This window comes from Prenolepis imparis, unplaced genomic scaffold (assembly GCF_030444845.1).
Source record: "Prenolepis imparis isolate NDT839.2.m4 unplaced genomic scaffold, iyPreImpa1.0 SCAF_14, whole genome shotgun sequence".
NCBI lineage: Eukaryota > Metazoa > Arthropoda > Insecta > Hymenoptera > Formicidae > Prenolepis > Prenolepis imparis.
The window spans coordinates 6,604,629-6,626,653 of NW_028141172.1; the positions used below are offsets into that span (position 1 = coordinate 6,604,629).

General features: G+C 25.5%; 1 protein-coding gene, 2 long non-coding RNA genes and 1 pseudogene across 3 annotated transcripts in view; 1 reads left to right on the forward strand and 3 right to left on the reverse strand.

Moving 5' to 3' along the window:
* Positions 1 to 22,025, forward strand: part of LOC145945592 (uncharacterized) — a 290,305-nt gene that overhangs the window by 72,804 nt on the left and 195,476 nt on the right. The window lies entirely within an intron of this gene.
* LOC145945527 (uncharacterized) lies at positions 1,165 to 3,874 on the reverse strand. The gene is made up of 2 exons (XR_014426871.1): positions 3,105 to 3,874; positions 1,165 to 1,329 (listed from the first exon to the last, which is right to left on the reverse strand). It is a non-coding gene; the product is annotated as an uncharacterized LOC145945527 (long non-coding RNA).
* On the reverse strand, positions 7,953 to 16,103 carry LOC145945584 (proto-oncogene tyrosine-protein kinase ROS-like). Its single transcript, XM_083054643.1, has 9 exons — positions 15,732 to 16,103; positions 14,051 to 14,201; positions 13,404 to 13,485; positions 12,629 to 13,282; positions 10,980 to 12,400; positions 10,711 to 10,812; positions 10,359 to 10,552; positions 9,082 to 9,552; positions 7,953 to 8,746 (listed from the first exon to the last, which is right to left on the reverse strand). The coding sequence occupies exons 1-9, from the start codon at positions 15,837 to 15,839 to the stop codon at positions 8,414 to 8,416; spliced, it is 3,516 nt and encodes a 1,171-aa protein (XP_082910769.1). The 5' UTR covers positions 15,840 to 16,103; the 3' UTR covers positions 7,953 to 8,413.
* LOC145945583 (leukocyte tyrosine kinase receptor-like) lies at positions 19,406 to 20,452 on the reverse strand (annotated as a pseudogene).

Here is a 22,025-nt window from a genome sequence, read left to right on the forward strand (position 1 = left end):
GGTCTCCTGGATCCAATAAATTTTATGTTCTGCTAGAGAATAAGCGACATTTCTTATATTAACATTGCTTTTAAGGATAAAGAGATTGACGTAGGTTCTTGAATACAGATCCCATATTGCAATGGTATTATTCACTGTAATCAATAATTGAGGTATCGGATTTTCGTGCGTCGTTGATACGTTCATTAAATCCGTATAAGGACCAGCACCAGCTTTAGTATGCGCTCGTACTCGATAATAGTACGTTGTATTAGGTTTTAGATTATGTTCTGTGCATTCCATTGTAGTTAAAATAGTTTTGTCGTCAAAGATTTGAATCTTTTTTAGGTTCTCGATGAACCAACATTGCACTGTATATCCTTGTATCGTTTTGTTTGCTAATTCAGGTTGGTTCCATCTGTAAGACAAATTTTAGCCTTTTCATATTTAATAATTTTTTAACAGAATTAATATTTTTATTGTATATGTCTATGTTAAATTTTAGAGAAATAAAGGATATAGACTGAAAACTTTGATTCTTCACCTGAATGTCACAACAATGTTGATTTTTTCATTGAGAAATCCATTGAACTCTACGAATGCTCTTGGCTCGCTCGGCATTATTCCTAGAGATTTTAAGATGGTACGTATTTATATGTATGTTGAAGTTGATTTTCTCGGTAAATTAAAATAAGAAATAATAATTTTACGTGCAATAAAAATAAAGAAAATAGAGAAAAATAAACATATATTACAAAATTAACATAGCAAGTTTTTAAAATAACGAAATAACAAAACTCTTGTGTATTTGTGTGTGTATGTGTTTCAAGACTTGTGTTAGAAAAGTAATTGCTAAGTTATAATCAAAAAAACTTCCAATAAAGTTCTAAACTTTTTTCTAAAATTTCCTATTGATTCACAAATCAAAGGTACATTATTTGCGACTGATTTAAAACAAACAAGAATAATAATGAAATTGATGAATTGGTGTTATCTAAATTTTGCTTTATTTTACATACAGTGTATACATTTTTTCTCTCTTTTCGACAGAATGAATTTTATATTATCCTTGTTATTAGAAAATGGTTTGATATTTTTTTAATTTAATTTTTACTTTCTCTTGAATTTACATTATACTTACAACTTGTAAATTTTTTGTTAATTTTTTATTAACGTTCTATATATTTATTGCATCTTACCAATAGATTCTGGGTTCATGGACATATTTGCAAATGTAACTTCATCTACTTCATTGACTTCACTTCTTATAGTCACGCTTTCAGAATAATTCTGATCCGGCTGGAGATTTTCTAAAATGAGATGATTGTTGTTTTCGGGCACTGGAATATCCTGAATAAAATATAACATATAAAAAAAATAAGTTAGACAGCTAGGCCAGAAATTCTACGGTATCATTAATGATAAATAAAATAGTATATCTAAAAATATATATAAATAAGATTACCATAAAAAATAACATCATATGTCAAAATAAATAAAATAAGCATACAATTTCTTGTTTTGTAATAATTTTAGCTTGATATTTTATAATTCCATTCCTAATTTATAATGTATTTAATATTATGTAATTTTATTTCTATAATATTTATTCTTATTATTTTTCATTATATTTTCTTGCGAAATATCAAACATGAATCTTATATTAAAAAGAAACTAACGCAGAATAGGTAGAATATTTAATAAGAAGATTTAATAAGATTATTTAATAAGAATTCATAATTGATATTTTATAATTCCATTCCTAATTTATAATGTATTTAATATTATGTAATTTTATTTCTATAATATTTATTCTTATTATTTTTCATTATATTTTCTTGCGAAATATCAAACATGAATCTTATATTAAAAAGAAACTAACGCAGAATAGGTAGAATATTTAATAAGAAGATTTAATAAGATTATTTAATATTCTTTTTTAATAAATGTTATATTAAAATGTTACTCTCTTCGATTCTTGAAGCGATTTTGCTGATAGTTATAGTTCATGATTTAGTTTTTTTGCGATTGTTAGTTAACTTTTTAAAATAAGCGAATTTACTTTGTAATAATCCGTATGTTTTAATTAAAATTTCAATAATAATGTTTGTATTTCAAGAATCCAAATGTTTAAAGTATTCTCTTTTATATGTGTTTGTGTGTGATTATAGAAATTATATAAATTTTTGTACTTAAAATCTTGTCGAAATTCTTTTTGATTATGGTTATATCTTTTAACGCAAACAAATTCTAGAAAACAGGATACCATAATCTTTCGATTGACATTACCACGTTATATAAGAATATGTGCATATTCTACATATAACTATTTAAATGGATATCTATATTCATATGGCTATATAAATGGATATACTATCAATATTATATATATACATCTATAAATTTTTATTAGTTAAATTGGAATAGATTGCTGTTACGTATATTGTTTATTAAACTATTGACCCTATAAAGTTAATTGATACAATTTGAATTTTATTATACCAATTTAGTCGACATTCCTTTATATGTATATAGCACAAATGCAACTATCCTTGACACATCAAAATGACGCTGACTCTTTGAATTAATTTAGTTTACTAAAAATTTATTTACAAGTCTTATTATATTATTAAATAATTATAAATATTTAATAAAGTAAATAAGATCTTTTTGCAAATTGATGAAAAATCACATAAAACTCAATTCAAGTGTCATATATATATATATATATATATATATATATATATATATGTATGTATGTATGTATGTATGTATGTATGTATCAAAATAATGAAAAATTAACAGAAAATCTCATTAATATTAATAATTATTATTCTTAGAAATAGCAATAGAAACACAAACATAATACAGTCAAATTTTAATATTTCATCTTGATTTAGTTTAATTTTGTACTATATTATACAAATATTTATAAACAAAATAAAATTTTCAAGCTTTATACATCCTTTCTCATTGCATTATACTTTTTAGTTTTATGTATAGTTTTATTTTATTATACAGTATGTAATATTATTATATAACACGTTTTATTTACTCAAATAAACTGCACTATTGCTTGTAATAACATTTAATTGTTTTTTAATGAAGCGAAAAAAATCTCTTACCTGCGTGAAAAGGTTGTCCGGAACGGTATGATTCTTTGTCGAAATCGCGATAGCTGCCTTCATCAGCATTAAACATTTCAATAAAACGCATAATCTTATCTTAAACATAATAACCTCTTCCTTCGGTGAATGTTGGCGCTCAATTTTTAATCACCAGTATTGTTTTTTTTTATTCTATAAATGATTCAGATTTCATCTAATCGACTCGATACTTATATGTGCTCGATGAATTCTTTAGAATCTAGTTTGCGATTCGCGTTATTGTCTTCCAATATTACACTTTAATATATCTTTTATGATCAATCACAATATTCTAGTAAATAGTAATTTTTATAATTTTTCTATGGGAATCAATAACAAAAATGAATACGAAGCAACGCGTATTTATTTGATTGTATCCAAGATAATAATTTATCTTTGTTGTAATTTTTTTTAATATTTCGTAAATAGATAATTAATAAAAATATAATCGAACAATTAATAAGCAATCCGAAAATCATAGAATTATAAATTTTCTGTCACTTTCACCGCTATTCAAGCATAAATTATTATCCACATTGAGATATTTGTCATTTTTTGTTTCACTAAAATATAAAAAATTATGATTACTTCTTTTATGCAAATTGTATACTACGCATGTTTTTAGGATCCACTATATGTACATATTGTTGTGTGACGTTTATATAACAGTATTTGAATCAATAAATGATGCGGAACGTTGTCTTTTCTCGTGGCAATCACAATCGTAACTGACATCGCAGATTAGACTGATCGTGCCTTATTTGCTGCACTCTGTATGATTCATTTCGCTCTGCCTGATCGATGATACTCACAATCAATGTTATTTCCAACAGTTACTTTTTCTAACACAGAGAGAATTTTCTTTTAGAATTTATCTACTTTAGAATTTACCCCAGAAAAACATTTAGTAATCGTGAGACAATATGGTATAAAAAAATTTTAAAAATATGTTTGATTAATTTTACTATACTTTTAGTAAAATTAATCAAACATATTTTATATTTTATTGTAATAAATATTGTTATTTTTTATTGTGATAAATAAACGTCAACTGATTTACGCAATTTAATTTTTTTAATAAAGAAATCTTCTACTTAAATATAAAGTTTAGATCCGAACACAGTGAAATGGCTTTCTGGAAGCTGACCGGAACTGCAATATATTTTGGATTCTTTCAGAGAAGTACGTGACAGTCCATTAATATTAATACTTTTAGTTATATATTATACGTGCATGCCATGCCATTATAACATAAATTGGAATCGTTTTTCATAGTCATTTGAATCTTTCCTGAGGTAACACATAATCATTTTCTAATAAAGCATTGACTAGCCCTTACATAATTAAAAAGCGCTCGTGATTTTAATATGTATACTGAATTAATACGACAATAATTAAAACTTGAATATCCAAAAAATTAAGTCTTTATATATATTCGGTAAATTCTTTAAAGTTAATCTACGAATCGCAAGTTATTATTTTTCATTTTTAAATATTTCCTTTTGTAACAGATCACAATACAATTTTTTACTACTTTTTAAATGTACCGTTTTTTTTGGCCGAGTGTATCTTTTGACAGAAATCAGCTGATTCAAGCATTAATTTGCTAATTAAATTGAAATTAATAATTTACAGAAATCAATTGATAACTGTCAAAGAAATATTAATCGAGTTTAAAATATTATAACATTATTTACAACATTTTTATTTTAGTCTTTTTATAACAGATTATTATTTTAAAATTTAATTAGCAAATTAACGCTTTAATCAGCTGATTTGAACGCTTCCAACAACTTATTTGAATATTATACCGTATGTCAAAATAATCTGGAATTCACAGAAATTTCAAATCAGACAAGTCGCAATACGGAATTTATAAGACAAAATTAATAATTAGATCACATAAAGACAAAATACAAGTAGAAAAAAAAAATAACAGCGAGTGTTACTTTCATAGTTTGATAGCAATCGAGCAATATTGCATTAATGATTTTCTACAAATTCAACGATTTCTATTTTAAAATTGAACATTATATTTTTAAAATACTAATTTTTTTAAATCTTTGTTTGTATAATTAAGTATCTAAAAAATCCGTTTTTATATTGACAAGAAAATATCGATGATTACCACTTTAATTAAAAACGACTTTTTTGTGAGATAATTTTTGTCTGAAATTATAATTAATTATTTAGCAATACGAAGTTTTGCATCAAAATAAATTATCTTAGGAGCAGAGGCATATTCAGGATTTTATTTCGGGAAACTGGAACTTTGTAGACGAGCGATTACATAAAAATAAAAATTTATATTTAACAATGAATTTCAACTTATTGGATAATGTATGAAATAAGTACATTATTTTACATTTTTTCTATCTTTTTACTGAATTTTTATTCTACTGTAATGTGAGAAGAATTAAAAATTTTGTTCTAATGATACGGAATCAGTAATGCAAAATTCAACTTTTTACAAGTAAAGTAAAATCAATGTGGCTTTCATATGAGAAACACAATTTAATTACCTTTTTACGCAGTACAAAAGTTTTATAGTAAAAACACATCTATTTAAACATCGTATTCATATTTTGAAACACAATACTTTTTTAAAAAAGATTTTTTTTTTCTTCAACATAAAACATTTTTTTCACAATTCTATTAATGTACATAAATAGAGATGTTTATACAATGAATTTTTAAAAATTGTGCACTTGTACATAATTATTTAATTTCTTAAAAAAAAATAATAGCTTTTTTTTAATTTAATCAGTATCATTTAGTTCTTAAAGCCCTAAACAATTTTAATTTTGAAATTTAATGTGTGTTTGTAGTTAAATTAGTAACTCACACAATTTGATTAATTTTTTTATTTTATATTATCTTGATTTTTTCCTATTTTCTATAATTATCTTATTAAAACGCGCATAGTAAATAATATACCTAATTATAAATAAAAAATAATTTCAAGGTGTGAATTTTATTTTTCTTTATCTTCTTGTATTTTACCTTCCTCTTTAGAAAAAATAAAAGAAAATCACTAATGGTAATTAATATACATATACATATTTTATTCATTTATACATTCTGATTTTACTTTATTTATCTTTCTCCATGATTAAAAAATTGTAATGTGAAAAAGGAGTTAATATTATTGCACAATGTCATACATACATATATTTAAGAATTTGTAAAAAAATTTTTTAGAAAATACGAAATAAACATATATGTAAAATTACATATTTTGGCATGTTGAAATTATAATTAAATTAAAGTTCGTTATTAAAATTTTCGATATTTTACAAGAAAAATAAACACCATTAATATATAATATTATAAAGATATTAATAATAAAATACTAATTATTGTAAACATTAATATAAAATAGTATTGCTAATATTAATATTAACTATTACGTTGAATGTACTAAGTAAATATTAATAATAAATCAAATATTAATGTGTATATCCTATATGTATATTAAATTTTCTATCTTATATTTATATTATTTAATTTCATATCTTATATTTATATTATATTATTTAACATATCTTTATATTAATATTTAATAGAGTATTATAAGTATAATTAATATACATAATATCATATACACATACATATACATATATGTGTATAATAAGCGTTACGTAAATATTATTAATGTTTATATAAACAATAAAACTGAATAATATATAAAAACTAATTTAACATTAAATACATTTTAACACATTCACAATATAATACAATATAATTAGAAATAATCAAGAAATTAATTGATGTCAAGTGCTCACGTAAGAAACAGGTAATTTATAAATAAATAATAAATATATAAAACATTAAAATATGTAAAAAATTGTTTTAAATATTTATGATATATTATTGGACGTTTAATAAAAATGAGTGCTTTACTGTATTTATATTATATACGTATTGAGCTTCTCGATTCTCTCATTCAAACAAACGGTGAAAAAATTGCATCTGATCGTCCATTTTATGAGAACGTGTTATTAACTTGTAGTGAATACAATATTTTAAATATGAGGGTCTTATATTTTTTCCCGCAAATTCACGTAACTAAAATAAATATTATTTTAATTTTGATTGTTTTATCAATCAAAATTTTGTAATTAATTATCACGAAAAACGAGTTTATTAAATAATTAGCATAAATTATATTGATATACAACATATCTCCGAAAGAAACAGAATAATACGTACATCATTTACAATATATGATATGTAATACATTGTGATAAAAAATAAGTAATTATAACGAAAATTTCATAATAAAAAAAGTATAAAATTTACCTCGCCAAATAATTGTTTACCAGTATACGCATTATTAATAAGCATATTTAATACCACTTCTATACTGATTTGACTATAAAAAAATTATATATATAGATATATATTTAATTCATATACATATACATATATATGTCATATATGTATGTACATATTTTCATCAGTCATAAATCGAATGTTATATCATTCTCAAAAGTTCATAGCATTGTGCTCTCCAGAACATTTGTTTACATTAAAATATATTTATAAGATGTTTTTAAATACCGGAAAAATAAAATTTTTATGATTATAAAGAAAATGATAATAAAAACGTTTAATGTTGAAATATAAACATTGTTAAAAGTGTGAGTGATAATAAACGCATTCATGGAAAAAGAAGTTGAATAAAGATAGAGCCACGTTTACTTAAAGAAATTAACTGAGTAATCTGAAACTAATACGTAAACCAAATTATTAGAATATAAATTATAATTATTAGACGAATTATTAAACTAAGCTAATCCAACAAAAGAGTCAGGCTTTCCATGACTTATTTGCTAAGAGAAACAGATATATGTAAATTTTTATTAACCTTTATTAACCCATTCTCGCGTCCTTCTTTATTTCCTGTTTGACATACAAAATATTTTTGATATGCATGAAGAATTTTGATCAGATATATAAAAACAAATTTTTTAAAAATGTGATTTGTATAGAATTTAGTACATTACACATTTTATAGTAATTTCACCTATCTCTAAATGCCATTTATAACTAAAATCAAAAGTAGTTATCTATTTGAACACTGGTATAACTACTTGTTTTTTTTTTATTTTTCAGTGTTAGTAAACAAAATATATGTTAAAGTTTAAAATTTTTTTATGCAAATATGTATACAGACGTATAATACAGACATATTTTCAAATATCTCAAATAGATGTGCAAAAATTTGTTTCGCATTAATATACACATGTTCAAATAATTAATTAATTGTGCCAACTAGATAAAATTTATATTGGATGCAATTCTGCGTCACTTCTTAGATCTATAATATTGTTCAGACAAAGTTTAAAATTTGGTCTGGCATTTGCTACACCCCAGCAACGCTGCATCAACTGATATAATGAGGATGGACAATCGAGAGGCATCTGCAACTTGCCTCCCTCGCGTACGTAACTTATCACTTCAAGATTAGATTTTGTTGTAGAGTAAGGTTGCTCACCCAATGATGTAATCTCCCACATTAGTACTCCGAATGACCAAACATCGCTCTGAGAAGTAAATATTCCGTTCACTAGGGATTCCGGTGCCATCCAGCGAACAGGAAGCAGACCTTCTCCTTCCTAAAATAAAATTTTAACAAAGATAAATATCTTATTCTAATTATCCATTTTTGCAATAAGTATTTTTAAGCAAGAAACTAATATTTTGCATTATACATTTTGTTTACTAATATTTTGCATTATACATTTTGTTTATTAATATTTTGCATTATATATTATATACATATATATTGGAGAAATATATACAAAAATATATGCATAGTCTTCATTTTTCTTAAATTCTAAATATATATATATATATATATATTTGATTAAAGATATATATAATATTATAAAAAGCTATAATAGAAAAACACTTTCAAAAAGTTTCATCTTTTTTTATTAATTATATCTACCTTGCGGTAATAGTCATTTCTGTAAATATCTCTAGCAAGTCCGAAATCACCGATTTTGACAATACGATTCTCACGATCTCTCGCAGACACTAAACAATTTCGGCACGCGAGATCTCTATGCACAAAGCGCAGCTCTTCTAAATAGCAACAGCCTCGCGCAACATCTTCGCACATAGCGAGCAAGTCTTGTAGACGCAAAGCGTGTAAATCAGAAGGTTGTAATATTCGACACACTCTCAAATATTTTAGCAGATCAGTTTCCATTAATTCCAACACGAGTAATGGAGAATCCTCGTCTAAGCAAACAGCTAATAATATTAACACATGTTCGTGTCTAAAGTGACTCATAAGCTTAGCTTCTTGCAAGAATTTCTTTTTTTCTTCGACAGAAGCACACTTTTCTAACATTTTTATGGCAACGGATGTCTCTGATCGCGGTTCTTCTAAATCCTTGACATTCCCTTGATACACCTGCAAAATATTGAAAATTAATGTAACTTTTATTAAACAAGAAAAGATAATTTAATTTTATATAACATTATACATAAATATTTTGATTTATTTTCAATAATTCAACGATAAAAAATAAAGTGCATATGTATGTCTCATAAAAATTAATGTATTACTATTTCTTTTAAAAAGTTGATTTATATATCTGAAAAAATTGTATTCTCATCTTAAGTATATGCCACTTATCTTTATAATATCTTCCAATAAAATAGGCGCCAGAAAGATCCTCTTAATTTAGGAGATAAATTCTCTAAAGAGATATTCTTAACATGCAAGAATATATACTTGATGAGATGTTTTTTTATCCGTGTATTATTAAAATTATTAATCGATATAACAAAAAACAGTCTTACAAATGGACATTTGTTACTTATTACATGTATATTTAAATGTTACACATATAATTGAATATATGTTTTATGTGTTTGACATAGTTAAATACACATTTTTGCTTATTATGTTATTATTTTTAATATTAATTGTAAACTTATAAATTTATTATAAATTTAAATAATTTTATTTTATTAATTTTTATTTTAAATTTATTATTAATTTATTATATTTATTTATTGCGGCGCTGAAGTTGCAAAAGAAATTGAAAATATATTCTCAATTTAAAAAATGGAAATATTCTTATCTATTAAGAGGATTTATTAATGCATTTCAAGAAAACATTTTTTTCGGTGTAAGATTTCTAAGAAATGTGTATTTCTCATTTCTACATCTAAACATTCATGACTTAAAATATGACGTTACGAAAAATTTACCAATCCGAATGCGCCGCTGTCAAGGAGTTTCGTTAGTGTGATTTGCTCACGTTTGATTTTAGTCAGCATAAATTTATTTGGATTATATTGCAACGCAGGACTGTATAGCGCATTGAGCTGAACGTTTCCGATAGGTACCTCATGTAGAATCCTAGTCAAAACTTGCTCGTTATCTTCTTTGCGTTGTCGGTATACTGTTATATAAAGTTATAATATATTTAAATAATATTATGCATTGCAAATTTTAAATTTTGCTCTTTAAACAAATAAGTTAATGTTTTTTGAAAAATCTCTCCACTTATTACATTAATCATAAATTGTAATTTAAAAAATTTGTATTAAATATACTTACAACAATAAATAAAGTAGCAGATGCAGATTACAATAACGGTAGCAGCAAGACTTAACAACAATGTTAGATTATATTGCGAAGCTCGAATTATCGAATCGTCACCTTTGTTACATACAAATATAGTTATAATTTTTTTGTCTTATTTGAATATTTCTACTTATAATTTTATCATTAAAAATATTTCATTCTTAAAATTCTGTAATTCATTTATATGTATGTAAAATAAACAGAGCATATTAAAATATCTACATATTATCATATTTGCTTACCATGTGTTTGAAAAATAAATCTTTCATCAGATGGCCATGTAAAGTTCTCGTATTCAGGATATGTCAGTATTAAACGAAACTTGTATAAAGTTGCCGGTAGCAAGTTTTCTATATAATACATTACTGTTTCATCATTATTCGTCTCAAAATTATCTGCGATTTGCCACTTTTGCATCACATCATTTTTGTATTCCAGTATGTAATGTATCGTCAGATTAACGCTAGGAATCCACGAAATATTCATATTGTTTTTGTTAACTCCGCTCAAAGTAATATTGTTCGGTTCCGAGTACGTGTACACAGTTTTGCTCAAACTGTCATTATATAAATTTCTGTAGTTAGCTGGATACACACGTACATATACAAAGTATTTCTGTTCTGGCAGCAACGGTTGGATTATTGTAAAAAATTTGTTGTCTACTTTATTATTAATAAATGGTTCTTCTATCGGTTGCGTGCTGTTCACCAAGTTAATTGACTCCCAATATACTCTATAAGTTACTGTCGTACAATTCAGTTTCGTGGGTGGAATCCAATAAACTGCCGCTATAGTTGGCGTCAGAACCTGAATCGTTACATTTTCCGGTGCATTGAGCTTGCTCACGTTAGTTTTCAATATTACTTCCGAGCTGAATTGCAGGTTCGTCGATAATTGATCAGAGTAAAAATTGCTCACAACTAGCTTCACCTTATATTTTGTAAACGGTGTTAAATTCTGAATATCATAATATTGCTCGTATGTCTGTATATAGAATTCATCGAACTTGTTATGAAGATTATTATTCAAACAGCTTACGTAGATGATATATTTAATAGTAGGTATGTTGTTTTTGCATTTGTGCTTGCGATTTGGTTTTGTAAAGTTCAAAACAATACTGTGCGCTGTTATTTTTACTATTGTAATATTATAATTCTTTTCATCAGGCGTAAGGCATTCCGTCCGAGGATATGGTTGTAAGGATTTACCAAACGATATTATGGGAGCAATGTGACTTTCTATTATTTGCACGTGTTTAGATGCGTTTTTTTCACTGTCGAGAAGTGCATACTTCTTTTTTAAATTATAAAGATAAAAATCTGATGTATTTAAATAACGTCCACTTAAATAAATGTTTGTTTTATCAATTAAAATATATGGCCCAAAGTTTATGCCAATTTTAGCGATTGAAATTGAATTGCATTTATTTATTTTAATGTTCGCCACAAATAATTCGTGTTTATCTAGCCAGTATATTATTGGCTCCTCTGTATTTGTGATGTCAAGCTCTATATGATAATAAATTAATAATGATAGATTGTATGGACAAAAGGTCATATCGGATTTTAAAAAAGGTTGCACATTTCTTCCGTCAAGATCCGATTTCATTATTACATACTGTATATGTGACTCTGCATCAAACATTTCTATCCAGTATAAAAATCTGGAAAATATATATATTATTATATATGTGTATTATAAAACATAATTTTAAACGTGAAGTTAAATAAAATAATAAGCTTAAGTTATAACAATTTTATGATAATTAATGATTTTATGATTCTTTATATCTTTATTACAAAATCATAGTATATTACTGCAAAATTAGAAAATACTATAAATTCTTAACCGAAAGACACATAAGTGTTTTAGTGAATAAAAGGTAGCGTACCCTATAGATGGCTGTGTAGTTAAATAAGCAAGCCTTTTCTCTCTGCTCAAGATCTTATCATATTTGACTATGCCATTTTGCCACATTGTTAAGTCCAGCTTTAAAATTGACTCCTGATTTTCCATCCAATATAGATTTCTTCCTATCCAATCGATCCAGAGAGAGTATGCATTTTTTCTTAACCTAGTTATTTTCGTAATATTATTTTTATTCATATCCCCTATCATTAAATCTTGTATAGACCCATACTCATTATTGGTCTCCTGGATCCAATAAATTTTATGTTCTGCTACAGAATAAGAAACATCGGTTATAATATATTTGCTATTAAAGGTAAAGAGATTGACGTAGGTTCTTGAATCCAGATCCCATATTGCAATGGTATTATTCACTGTAATCAATAATTGAGGTATCGGATTTTCGTGCGTCGTTGATACGTTCATTAAATCCGTATAAGGACCAGCACCAGCTTTAGTATGCGCTCGTACTCGATAATAGTACGTTGTATTAGGTTTTAGATTATGTTCTGTGCATTCCATTGTAGTTAAAATAGTTTTGTCGTCAAAGATTTGAATCTTTTTTAGGTTCTCGATGAACCAACATTGCACTGAATATCCTTGTATCACTTTGTTTTCATGTTTAGGTTGATTCCACCTGTAAGATAAAATTTAGCCTGTTCATATTTAATAAATTTTTAACAGAATCAATATTTTTATATGTCTATGTTAAATTTTAGAGAAAAAAAGGATATAGACTGTAAACTTTGATTCTTCACCTGAATGTCACAGAAATGTTGAATTTTTCATTTAGAAATCCATTGAACTCTACGAATGCTCTTGGCTCGCTCGAAATTATTCCTAGAGATTTTAAGATAGTACATATTAATATGTTTAAGTTGATTATCTCGGTAAATTAAAAAAAAAAATAATAATATAACGTGCAATGAAAATAAAGAAAAAAGAGAAAAATAAACATATATTACAAAATTAACATCGCAAGTTTTTAAAATAATGAAATGACATAAAACCTCTGTGTATGTGTGTGTGTGTATGTGTTTCAAGACTTATGTTAGAAAAGTAATTGCTAAGTTATAATCGAAAAACCTTCCAATAAAGTGCCAAACCCTTTTCTAAAATTTCCTATTTCTTCACAAGTCAGTAGTATATTATTTGCGACAGATTTAAAACAAACAAAAAAATAATGAAATTGATGGTGTTATCTAAATTCTGCTTTATTTTACATACAGTTTATACATTTTTTTCTCTCTTTTCGAAAATAAATTTTATATTATCTTTGTTATTAGAAAATAGTTTGATATTTTTTTAAATTTAATTTTTACTCTCTTAAATTTACATTATACTTACAACTTTTAAATTTTTTGTAAATTTTTTATTAACGTTCTATATATTCATTGCATCTTACCAAGAGATTCTGGGTTCATGGACATATTTGCAAATGTAACTTCATCGACTTCATCGACTTCATTTCTTATAGTCACGCTCTCAGAATAATTCTGATCCGGCTGGAGATTTTGTAAAATGAGATGATTGTTGTTTTCGGGCACTGGAATATCCTGAATAAAATATAACATATAAAAAAAAATAAGTTAGACAGCTAGGCCAGAAATTCTACGGTATCATTAATGATAAATAAAATAGTATATCTAAAAATATATATAAATAAGATTACCATAAAAAATAACATCATATGTCAAAATAAATAAAATAAGCATACAATTTCTTGTTTTGTAATAATTTTAGCTTGATATTTTATAATTCCATTCCTAATTTATAATGTATTTAATATTATGTAATTTTATTTCTATAATATTTATTCCTATTATTTTTCAACATATTTTCTTGCGAAATATCAAACATTATTCTTATATTAAAAAGAATGTCACGCAGAATAGGCAGAATAAGAATTATTTAATAAGAATTAATAATCGTTTTTTTTTTAATAAATGATATATGAAAATGTTACTCTTTTCGATTCCTGAAGCTATTTTGCTGATAGTTATAGCTAATGATTAGTTTTTTTGCAATCGTTAGTTTTAACTTTTCAAAATAAACGAGGTTACTTTTTAATAATCCGTCAGTTATGTTTAAAATTTCAATAATAACGTTTGTATTTCAAGAATAAAAATGTTTAAAATATTCTCTTTTATGTGTATGTGTGTGATTATAAAAATGATATAAATTTTTGTACTTAAAATCTTGTCGAAATTCTTTTTGATTATGGTTATATCTTTTAACCCAAACAAATTCTGGAAAACCCGATACCAAAAACTTTGGATTGACATTGCTACGATATATGAGAATATATATGGCTATATAAATGGATATACTACGAATATTATATACATACATCAATAAATTTAAACGCGGGTAGCTGGTTATTGCTGTTACGTATATTGTTTATTTAACTATTGGCCTTATAAAGTTAATTAATACAATTTGAATTTTATTATACCAATATAGTCGACATTTCTTTATATGTATATAGGACAAATGCAACTATCCTTGATACATCAAAATGACGCTGACACTTTGAATTAATTTAGTTATATAAGAATTAATTTACAAGTCTTATTATATCATTAAATAATTATAATTATTTAATAAAGTAAATTAGTTTTTATTACAAATTGATGAAAAATCACATGAAACACAATTCAAGTGTCATATATATATATATGTGTGTGTGTGTGTGTGTGTGTCTGTGTGTGTGTGTTTATGTATGTATGTATGTATCAAAATAGTGAAAAATTAACAGAACATCTCGTTAATATTAATAATTATTATTCTTAAAAATAACAATAGAAACACAAACATAATACAGTCAAATTTTAATATTTCGTCTTAATGAAGTTTAACTTTGTACTATATTATACATCCATTTATAAACAAAATAAAATTTTCAAGCTTTATACATCCTTTCTCATTGCATCGTACTTTTTAGTTTCATGTGTAGTTTTATTTTATTATACAATTTGTAATATTATATTATATTACACATGTGTGAGTTTGAGTTACTCAAATAAACTGCACAATTACTTGTAATAACATTTAATTGTTTTTTAATAAACAAAAAAATTTCTTACTTGCGTAAAAAGATTGTCCGGGACGGTATGATTCTTTGTCAAAATGGCGATAGCTGCTTTCACCATCATAAAACTTTTCAATAAAACGCATAATCTCATCTTAAACATAATAATCTCTTCCTTCGGTGAATGTTGGCGATCAATTTTTAGTCACCAATATTCTTTTTCTTTTTATTCTATGGATTATTCAGATTTGATCTAATCGACTCGATACTTTATTATGAGCTCGATGAATTCTTTAGAATCTAGTTTGCGAATCGCGTTACTGTCTTCCAATATTACATTTTAATATATCTTTTTATAATCAATCACAATATATATATCTTAGATCATATGAAGGAATTTTTAGTAAATAGTAATTTTTATAATTTTTCGATGGGAACCAATAAGCACGAAGCAACACGTATTCACTTGATTGTATCGAAGATAATAATATATTTTTGTTGTAATTTCTTTTAATATTTCGTAAAAAGATAATCAATAAAAATGTAAACGAACAATTTATAACCAATCCGAAAATTATAGAATTATAGGTTTTCTGTCACTTTCACCACTATTCTAGCATCAAATATTATCCACGTTGATATTTGTCATATTTTTTGTTTCACTAAAAATATAAAAAATTATGATTACTATTTTTATGCATATTGTATACTATGCATGTTTTTAGAATCCACTATTTGTGCATATTGATGTGTGATGTTTATATGACAGTATATTATTTGAATCAAATAACGCGCAACATTGTCCTTTTTCGTGGCAATCGCAATCGTAACTGACTCCCCAGACTAGACCGATCTGATCATGCTTTATTTGCTGCCCTCTCTTTATGATTCATTTCCCTCAGCTTGATCGATGATACTCAGTGTTTCTTCCAACAGTTACTTATTCCAACAGTTTTCACGAATAATAATATTCTATATATATATATATATATATATATATATATATATATGTATATCCTATATGAGGCGCATTTTTAAAGTAAGATCCGGTTTGAAATAAGAAAAGATCTTGACATATAAATTTAATTCATTATAATCAAAAATTTCTAGCTTACTTTATTGCAATAAATTTTGTGTTCTGCTATCGAACAAGCGAATTCAAACATCGTATTAAAATAATGATTAAAGAGATTAACGTAGGTTCTTAAATGCAGATCCCATTTGAATACTTTTATGCAATACAATCAATAATTAAGGTAATGGATTTTCGTGCGTCGTTGATATGTTCATTAAATCCGTATAAACGTCTTAAATAGCTGATTTCTGTCAAAAAATATTAATGAAACGTTAGTTTGTTAATTAAATGTTAAAATAATAATATATTAAGAATATTAAGATAGTAATATTTTGTAAAATAATAATATATATTTTTTTTCATTCGATCGCTTTTCTACTTGAAAATTTTGAAAAATTGCGAAATTTAATTACGCTTATATTATTGTTTTTGATACAATCGAATATACTACACTCGTTACATTGTACATTGAGTTTAATCGAAGAAAATATACTATATAGTTTTATAGCTTGATTATATAAATCATTATAATCGATCTTGAAATAGTTTTATCAACTAAGAGTTTTATTAAGTAAGAGAAAACTCAAAATTTATCGAGATACATGGAGGAACATCAATTCGATTAGTGGTATTTAAATCATTGTGAAGATTACATGGAACATTGGTCATAGTCGAGAATCGTATGAAAGCCGATCGAGTATAAAAATATCTACAAGAAGAGAAAATTGTTATGTTAGAAACGTTACAAATATTATGTGTTTTACTAAAACTGTTAACGCAAACGAGAATGACCATAACGTTTTCGTCAAGGAAATCTAGGGATTCTGGAGGATCTTTGAAACTTCGGTCCAAGAAGTTACGAAGAAAAGTATTCTCGTATACTCTAATTTATATACTTTACACAAATAAAACATTTTTTTCATGAAGAAAATTGAATGTTATATATTGCAGATAATACACTATTTGTGTAATTAAAACTATATAATACGTAAAACAAAAGAGAGTTTCAATTAAAAAAAAATGTATATAAAGTTTATTAATTTTACATCACACATTCAAAAATCAATGTTATGTAATCAAATTAAAACTTAAAATTAAATTTAATTCAGACGATATATTAAAATTATTAAACAATATGTATTATTATAATATAATTGTTAGATTTAAAAGAAAGAATTTAAAAAATTAATGATTTCATTCATTTCATTTTTTTTTTGTTACTTAATAAGTTTGTGATACATTTACATAAATTGTTTGTAATATCTAAAACATTTTTATTTCTCAAGATATGTTTAAATTTACTAATTTTTATTTAAAACTTGCACGGTAATTTATTTTTCATTTAACGAAATTTATATAGAAAATCAGAAAGTTAAAATAATTCGCATGCTCAATGGCTACTAAACATCGAAGTGAAAGATTGGTGCAGTTGAACTTCGAATTGGGGACAATTAATCAATCTATGAATAATATGCGCAATAAGCTGTCACTTTTGCTATATGTGAGAATTTATATACACTATTTATCACTTAATATATATATATATATATATATATGTGTTATATATGTATGTACATATTTTTATCAGTCATAAATCAAAAGTTTATAGCATTATGCTATCCAGAAAATTCGTTTGCATTAAAAAATATTTCTTAAGATGTTTTTAAATACAGGAATTTATAAAATTTTTATGATCATGAAGAAAATGATAATAAAAATATATATATCTTATATATATGTTAAAATATAAACATTATTGAAATTTTAGTGATAACAAACGCACTCGTGAAAGAGAAAGTCAAGTTAAGATAGAGTTACTTATTAGAAGAAATTAATTAATTAATTTGAAACTAATATAAAAACTGAATAATGAGACAAAATTCTTTCAACAATCGAAGAAAGTCAAGCCATGATTTGTTTACTCCCATGATTTATTTTCTAAGAAAAATAGTTTTTACTTAAAGAAAAAATAGAGAAATAAATGCCTTACCTATTTAAAGTTTTAAATAAACATGCAATGCCATAATGAGATAAGGAATGGAATCGTTTTTCAAGAAGTCATTTGATTCTTCTCTGAGATAACATCTATGCAACTAGCGAATTTACGGAGTACCGAATTCTCTACCACTTTCTAATAAAGCATTGACTTGGCCTAATTAAAAAACGTTTGTCATTTTCGTGCTATGATACTGAATTAATATAATAGAAAATAAAACTTTAATCTCCAAATTGATATACTTTTTCTATATCATTCGGTAAATTCTTTAAAGCTAATTTACGAATCGCAAGTTATATCTTTCTCTTACGTAATAAGATTTCCCTTTGTGACAGATCAGGATGCATCTGCATTCGAGCAGTTATACAACTTCTAATAAATATATAGTTTATTACGCATCTTTGAAAAATAAATATAAATTATGAAATGACAATGACCAATTCACATACTGATATATATATATATACATATATATCAGTATTATACGTTTATATATATATATATATATATATATATATATATACATATATATATATATATATATATATATATATAAACGTATAATACTGACAGTATAATTTCAAATATCTCATAGATGTAAAACTCAACGTTTCTTCTTAACATACACATATACAAACAATTAATTAATTGCCGGCTATATAATAATCATTGATGCGTCGGATCCAGTATTGCGTCTTCTGTGTGGCTTCTTAAAGCTATAATATTGTTCAGACAAAATTTAAAGTTTGGTCTGTCATTTGCTGCACTCCAGCAACGCTGCATTAGTTGATATGACGAGGATGGACAGTTGAGAGGCATCTGCAATCTGCCTCCCGCGCGTACATAATCCATCACTTCGAAATTAGTTCTGGTAGAGTAAGGTTGTTCACCTAACGATGTAATCTCCCACATTAGTACACCGAATGACCAAACATCGCTATAAGAAGTAAATATTCCGTTCACTAGGGATTCCTGTGCCATCCAACGAACAGGAAGCAGATCTTCTCCTTCCTAAAATATAATTTCAATAAAGTTAAATCTTCTATTCTAATTATCAATTTTTTAAATAAGTATTCTTAAGCAAAAAACGTTTACTAATATTTTGCATTATACATTATATACATATATATTGGAGAAATATATATAAAAATATATACATGGTCTTCATTTTTCTTAAATTCAATTTGACTTAAAGATATACAATAATATTTTAAAGACGCAACAATAGAAAAATACTTCCAAATAGTTTTATCTGTTTTAATTAATTATATCTACCTTGCGGTAATAGTCATCCCTGTAAATATCTCTGGCAAGTCCGAAATCACCGATTTTGACGATACGATTCTCGCGATCTCTCGCAGACACTAAGCAATTTCGGCACGCGAGATCTCTATGCACAAAACGCAGCTCTTCCAAATAACAACAGCCTCGCGCAACATCTTGCAAATGGCGAGCAAGTCGTGTAGACGCAAAGCGTGTAAATCAGAAGGTTGGAATATTCGACACTCTCTCAAATATTGTTGCAGATCACTTTCCATTAATTCCAACACGAGTAATGGAAAATCCTCGTCTAAGCAGACAGCTAACAGTCTTAACACATTTTCATGTCTAAAGTGATTCATAAGCCTAGCCTCTTGAAAGAATTTCTTTCTTTCTTCCATGGAAGCACACTTTCCCAACATTTTTATGGCAACGGATGTCTCTGATTTCGGTTTTTTTAAATCCTTGACGTTCCCTTTAAACACCTGCGAAATGTTGAAAATTAATGTAACTTATATTAAAAAAAAAAGATAATTTAAATTCATATAACATTAAACATATATATATTTCGTTTTATTTCAAGTAATTCAACGAAATAGAATAAAATGCATATGCATGTCTAATAAAAATTATTGTATTACTATCTCTTTTAAATCGTTTTTACTCAAATAAACTGCACTATTACTTGTAATAACATTTAATTGTTTTTTAATGAAGCGAAAAAAATCTCTTACCTGCGTGAAAAGGTTGTGCGGAACGGTATGATTCTTTGTCAAAATTGCGATAGCTGCTTTCACCAGCATTAAACTTTTCAATAAAACGCATAATCTCATCTTAAACATAATAATATCTTTCTTTGGTGAATGTTGGCGCTCAATTTTTAATCACCAGTATTGTATTTTTTTTATTCTATGGATGATTCAGATTTGATCTAATCGACTCGATACTTTATTATGTGCTTGATGGAATTCTTTAGAATCTAGTTTGCGAATCGCGTTATTGTCTTCCAATATTACATTTTAATATATCTTTTTATGATTAATCACAATATTCTAGTAAATAGTAATTTTTATAATTTTTCAATGGGAACCAATAACAAAAATAAATACGAAGCGACACGTATTCACTTGATTCTATCGAAAATAATAATATATCTTTGTTGTAATTTCTTTTAATATTTCGTAAAAAGATAATCAATAAAAATATAATCGAACAATTTATAAGCAATCCGAAAATTATAGAATTATTAATTTTCTGTCACTTTCACCGCTATTTACCCATACGGCACAGGACCTTGCAGCAATATTGCAGCAATATTGCAATCTTCCATATTGCAATGCAATATTGCAGCAACATTATTGAAATATAAATATGGAACGTTGCTGCAATAATGCGATAATGATGTTGCAGAAACATTGTAAAATTATATATATATATAAAATTTGAATATTATTAAAAAATATTTTCAAAAAATCAGTTTATTAATTGCATATATGTATAATATAATGTATGTGCAAATTATAATACCTTCATAAAAAAACGTATTATATACAAGTATTTTAAATTATAAAATATTGCCAACAGTCATACATGTAAAAACTTGTTTATTAGTTTTGTAAAAATTGTTACTCAAATTGGCATAATAAACAACTTAAATAGCTTCAACAACAGCACCAGTTCTCGTCCGATCACTGAAGGTTAAGCAGCGTTTGACACGGTTAATACTTGGATGGGTGGTGACCGCTTGTGAATTATAAAATATTAAAATAAGGAATTATTATCAACTTACACACACACATACGCGCGCGCACACACACACACACACACACACACATATATATATATATATATGTATATATATATATAGTTACTATACACGTTTTGAAATGTTTTTTATTTTATTTTAGTTGGAACAATAAAATATTTGGTTAATCATATATATTAACCAAATTATTTGGAACGGTTTACCAAACTTTGGTTATGTCAACAAAATTGTTTTTTCAGTGTTATTAGGTGTA